The following is a 6000-nucleotide window of genomic DNA, read 5'->3' on the forward strand; positions in this document are numbered from 1 at the left end:
TTAGAACATGAAAAAAATTTCAAGGTATGAAGTGAATTACATACTGACCTGAACTGAACATAATTGACATCATTCTCATGGCCAACTAGAATATCGATTTCATGGCTTGGTTGTTCAGGATCAACTGTACTGGGTTTGCAAGCATTCCACACCTGCAAACAAATAATGATTTCTTTGATGCTCACCAATAGTAAAGAATTACCGTAGAACAATTTAAGAAGCATGAATCACCACATTGGTGCAAGCTTTCTATGAGCAGAAAAATTGCAATACATTTCCAAAATAACATGATTCAAACGAACGCAAGGTACTAATACCATACATAAGAACTTTTTTTGGTATGATAATGACCTGATTAATAAAATAATAGTCTTAAAGGGGCTGCGAAAGCTTTCCCCACAATGGGTCATACCCACCTCAACTACGAATTCCGCTCGGGAACGAGAGGCCTGATTAAAAAAGACTATTGGTTTCATAGTAGTGCTTACTAGTTAGCAAATTCCAATGTTTTACCAAGAAGGAATAAAATTGAGAAGTTTATCATCCTGTTTATTATTTAACACCAACGTGTAGTTTGTAGTTCATGCATAAAGCCTAAACAACTGCGTAAATATTCATACCCTAGCAAAAGTATCAGAACTCCCAGTAACAAAAACTGTTCCATTAGCATTATATGCACAACATAATATTTGATGGCATGGAAAAGTAGCGTTCGATGATGTACTAGCTGTAGCTGAAGGTAAACCACTGTTCTTTCCTGCAGCAACATAGACATATCAAAGTCCCCAATAAATGAAAGCAACCATAGCAGGCTAGACAATCGTAAGACACCAATTTACCAGCAGTCGCATCAGCTGGCTTTGGCAGGTAAACACGAGGACTGCATTGAGAGTATCTAGCATCCCAGATCCGGCAAGTCCCATCGTCAGATGACCTATTGATGTGAAAAGATATTTATGCAAAAAAGTTAACCTTCAATACCAGCTCCAACAAACAACAAGAACTATCCACGGCAAATAGTTAAGTCCTGAAAGAGACTAGCAGGCATTCAATGAATATGATGCCATACGAAATCAAAATCCCCAGTGTCATACAACTACTATATTATAAACACCCAGCTTAACCACCAAAAACTTAAATAATACTTTATGAGAATAGGTAATAGCATTTTATGAATTTCAAAAAAGTTTCTAAACATAAGAATATTTGAATCACTATAATAATGAAAAAGTAAAAGCAAGCCTGGAGCAAAGGAATAAAAGGACGGGAATGGCTGATGGTCAAATTTTGTTACAGTAGCATCCTACAATGTTGCGAAAGTCCAAATGTATAGACAAACCACACGCTGCATCACAAATACGACTAGTCACAAGTCGTAAGGGAAAGTACGAAAATTCATATCACTTTATAGAAACCTTTGACCTCCCACTCTTTGTCTTGCGGTAATAAGTCATTTGGCATCAGTTAGTACAAATCATTTCTCTCGCATAAGAAAACATTTAAACACAACAATTGCAAATCAATTCCTCTTATATTAGTGTTCGACAGCTATAACCAACATTCTGCAAGCCACAAAAGTGTATATTTTTCAGATATTTCAAGAAACCTTAGAGGAAACACTGAATCAAACTAAAATTATATATGAAACATTGATCAAAGTCAAATATTATGCTCACGATAAGAGCTGGAAGGGAGTGCTAGTCCTGGGACTAAAGGCAATGGCAGTAACAGCTCCAGCGTGTCCACGAAGTACTGAAATGGGCATCCCATCAGGCAATCGCCACTGTAAGAGATGACCATTTAGTTACTGAAATTCCAAAAAAGCTAATTTTCATGTTTGTGGGCAAGAGAATCTCACAACACGAATACTGAAGTCATTTGATGCAGAGGCCACTAAAGCATTGTTGGAACTAACAGATAGATCCGTGATGTCACCCTTGTAAAAATTAAAAGGAGCTAAAACAATAAGCCCTTGAGAAGGAGAACAAACATTTTCCAGAACATAAGACAAATGTTAAATCAAAACAATAAAACTAACTTCATGTCCGCGGCAGCTAGCAAGACATAATGCAGTTTCCATTGACCAAATCTTGACCAAACGATCATCAGATCCAGTAATCACGTAGCGACCAGATCGATCAAAAATTGCTACAAATTCAAAAGAAAGTGTGCAGCTAACCATTATACAAGCAGCAATTAAAGTAGAAGAATGTACCACGGTGTAATATAGAGCAAACTAGGGGTACAAGTGAGTCAAGCCACTCGTGAGTAGCTCGTGATCAACTCGGTCAAAACTCGACTCGAGCTTGATTAACAGAGATCAAGTTGAGTTCCACTTATTTGTAATCAAATATCTAGCGAGCTACTTGAGTACTAACTACATATGTATATATTATGTAGAAGTATGAAAAATATGGGATATTTTTGTTAATATATACCCAACTCCGAGCTTGAGATCTATATTCTAGAATTTAGACTTTTGAGCTTTTCGAGCTTGAGGAACTTGAAATATACACAAACCAAGCTCGTGCTTGAAATGGATTACTAGATCGAGTTCGAGCTCGAGTAGACAAAAATTAAATCGAGTCGAACTCGAGTAATATGACACTCAAACTCGACTCGGGCTCATGTGCACTCGTAGAGTAGACTAGATGGCACAACTGACAAAATTTTAGGACTACGGGAGGACGATATATACCTAACAGATGCTCGTTCTATTACTAGAACATGTATGCCAATTGATATTGAATTTCTTAGACTACATCAAATGCATGGATTCATAGAAATTTAATCCTTTCAAATTCTGTATTTTTACTTGTCTTCATTATATCATACCACAATAGACAGCATCCCTATGTCCTCTTAGCTTCTTTATATTTTGCATCTTTTGCACCATAGTTGATGGCTTTGCAATGGCATAGCATGCAAAACGAATGGATGGAGCTCTATGGTGTTTTGAAAATCCACCTCCAAGTTCTCTTAAACTTAACCCTCGAACCTGATCAGCTAGCAAATGAGGCCAGCGGAAGTAAGATGGTAAATTCCTCACTTGCTTGTTTACTTTATCTTTGTCACCTGTGTGTCATAATATACAATAGTTTAGCTATAGATCTTAGGTTTTTGGATTCACAAATTGTGAAAAATTCAAACAAAACAAAGAGTCTCGTGACTTGTTGCTAGTGGCTGAGGGACTGAAATCAGATAAAATTGCAACTTCAGATTTTATCATATAACTTTATACTGTATCAGCCAAAACATTCTCATCTCTGCCCAGGCAGGGCGGAAGATAAACAACTATTCAAATTACTCGTTATGAGATTCTAGATTTTAGTAGACAACTTACTTTCATACAGCAATTTCATAGAGTATCTCAATACCTGTCACTGTGACCAGACATAATGCCATATTTTTTTCAACAAAATCTAATGAATGGAAAAATAAATATAATATAGCATATGAAAACTCATACATGGAAGCAAAGAAAAGGAACCGGTTCCAAGTAGCGTAGGAACATCAGTGGCACTTGGAGTTGTTCTTCCAACCACACACCGTAATGGAAGGCATTGAGTCAACATGACCTGTTTAAAAAGCTTCACCAAGTGATCCTTTTCAACATGAGAGTACCTGATCAAATTAGAATCCAGTCACATTCAACTCAATAAACTTGTTGCAAGAGGAAACAAAATCCATTGCCCATTTGACATAATATTTCACAACTAAAAGTAAAATAGCCATAGCTGAAACCAATTTGGTCAAAGACAGACTTTGGAAGACCCTCCCACTTTTGATAACTATAGCCTTCAGTAAACCCAAAATGAACAAACATACAGCGAGATAAACACCCCTAAAATAAATGTGTCAGGAATCAGGAAAAGGAAACCTTAGGAAAACTTTCTTATGAAACATGGGGAACATTTTCTTTTACCAACAGTAAAGAATAACCAATTCACAGTCAGATGGAATCATGGAAAAGAAAAGCACAATGCAGCCCACACCCCTAAGCTTTAAAATTTCAATCTTCAGTTCTGATACTCACACGAAAGTAACAAACTTATACCTTCCAACCAAATTTTCATAATTTAGAGGCACAGAGTTTCCAACATTGGTTTCATCCCCAACTACAGCACCACTTCTTGTAAACGAAGCATGATATCTTCTCGGTAAGAGATCATGCTCCAAAAGTTCATCCCAAAGTTTCCCAAAAGTGTTTTGGCATGGCCCAGCTGATAGAAAATGCATAATCAGAAAGTAAATTTCTCGAAGGTCGACATCTACATCAATGGCACCAGCATGAACTGCAGGCTCCTCGCAAACTTCCATCGGAGACTTTGCATGAACCTTGTTGATGAAATTTACTGTACCCACATTCACAGAAGGCATATCACTAAATGCGGAACACTTCCTAAAGTCCATAATTTGTGTACAATCTGAAACAGTAGAAACAGTTAGAAAAAGGAAGCGTTCCAGCTTATCGCAACAAAATGGAAGAAACGGCAGGATAGCCATGATCCATTTCATAAGAAAATGAAAAGTTAAGCTCGAAAAAGCCACATAATCAGAGGAAAATATCCATTTTATTACAGACATTTACATTCATGAACAGAATTCAAGTCCTCATTTTGGAAAAAATCAAGTTCTGGTGAGAAAGTGCATTGCACAAAGGCAAATATTCCATGTTCTAAGGCAAAGACTGAGTATGCCTAGAATGAGCATGGACATATTCATACTTAATGCAGAATGAGTCATCATAGAACATAAAAAAGGGATTAAATACACATAAATAGAGCGCAATACAAAGTTATTTCAAGTATAATCATAAAAATAAATTAGTGCCTTTCAACTTCATGAGATCAACTAAGATCCGTAACTCGTCGCATAAAAATACAAGCTTAAAAATTACATGTGGATAATGCTAATGCAGGCAGTCAAAATATGCCAGCTGTGTGCCGTAGCAAAAATTATCAACATAACAACTAATAAGTCCAACCAGAAAACCCAGCAAAATATAGTTCACGGTAAGTAACATAAAAAAATGTTGTAAGCCCGCTGAGTTAATTTGTTACATTTCAGGGTCCATCAAATGTAAAAAAACGTTAAAATCACGTTAGCGTATAAGTTTAATTCCTCCACAGCTCTTCGCGTCATAGAATCCGTATCCAGTATGCCTACAATGGGTTCACTTTCATAACTAAAATGAGCACCCCGGACTGTATAATTCATCAATTTAATCGGAGTTCAATCACAATAAGTATATTTACAGTGCTAGCTCAACAAAAGGAAACAACATAAAAATAGAGATCTAACCGAAAAAGAAACGACCCCCAAGCTTCCATTAAATCCCCATAGAATGGGCAATAAACCAAAATTAGAAACGAACTGGGTTTTACAAACCAATATAAATAAGTTGCTTACGGGTAAAGATTCGATCTTTTCTTCAGGTTCCACCGCAAAAAATGCACCAAACACCTCAAACTTCGACGAAGCGAGAGAAGAATCGTTGGTAGATTATTATTTTTACCAAAATCGCAGCTGAAAATGGAGGGAATAATATCTTTCAAGGCAAAACGGGCCTCAGGTTTTGCTCCCCGAAATAGTGCGAGAGAGAATATATATATTCTACAAAAACAAGAAATTTGACATTGAAAATTTGAGTGCCCGTTGATTTACACAGTTTTTCGTAATCAAGAATTGACTCAACACGAAAGTGGCGAACAATATAATTTCGATGTTAAAACACCAAAATATTCATCAGAAAAACTTTCTATTATAGAAATAAACTTCATAAACTAACTCGTTCCAATTTTATATTCAATAAATTCAAAAAAAAATTATTTAAAAACAAATTTATTGGTATGGATATTAAGGAATTATTAATTAATAGTTAACATTACTTCAACGAAAATTATTTAAATGGGAATAGTTGAATAGAAGGTTGTTCAAACAAATAAATTTTTTTAACAAGATTCTTATTGTTCGAAATAATTTTGTATCAAATTTTAA

At 35.8% G+C, this 6000-nt stretch overlaps 1 protein-coding gene across 3 annotated transcripts in view; it reads right to left on the reverse strand.

The window, feature by feature from the left end:
* Nucleotides 1–5731, reverse strand: part of LOC140841236 (uncharacterized) — a 44461-nt gene extending 38730 nt beyond the window's left edge. Inside the window, exons 1-10 of one of the 3 annotated variants that reach the window (XM_073208507.1) lie at nt 5413–5731; nt 4058–4427; nt 3470–3624; nt 2836–3075; nt 2039–2148; nt 1859–1936; nt 1677–1783; nt 840–934; nt 621–757; nt 49–152 (exon numbers count right to left, since the gene is read on the reverse strand). In XM_073208507.1, the coding sequence (XP_073064608.1) occupies nt 49–152; nt 621–757; nt 840–934; nt 1677–1783; nt 1859–1936; nt 2039–2148; nt 2836–3075; nt 3470–3624; nt 4058–4413 (1382 nt within the window). In that variant the 5' untranslated portion in view covers nt 4414–4427; nt 5413–5731. Of the gene's footprint in view, nt 1–48; nt 153–620; nt 758–839; nt 935–1676; nt 1784–1858; nt 1937–2038; nt 2149–2835; nt 3076–3469; nt 3625–4057; nt 4428–5387 lie in introns of all 3 variants that reach the window. The other 2 variants (XM_073208508.1, XM_073208509.1) reach the window with 2 other exon arrangements.
* Between the last annotated feature and the right edge of the window lie 269 nt (nt 5732–6000).

This window comes from Primulina eburnea, chromosome 9, assembly GCF_022965805.1.
Source record: "Primulina eburnea isolate SZY01 chromosome 9, ASM2296580v1, whole genome shotgun sequence".
Classification (NCBI taxonomy): domain Eukaryota; kingdom Viridiplantae; phylum Streptophyta; class Magnoliopsida; order Lamiales; family Gesneriaceae; genus Primulina; species Primulina eburnea.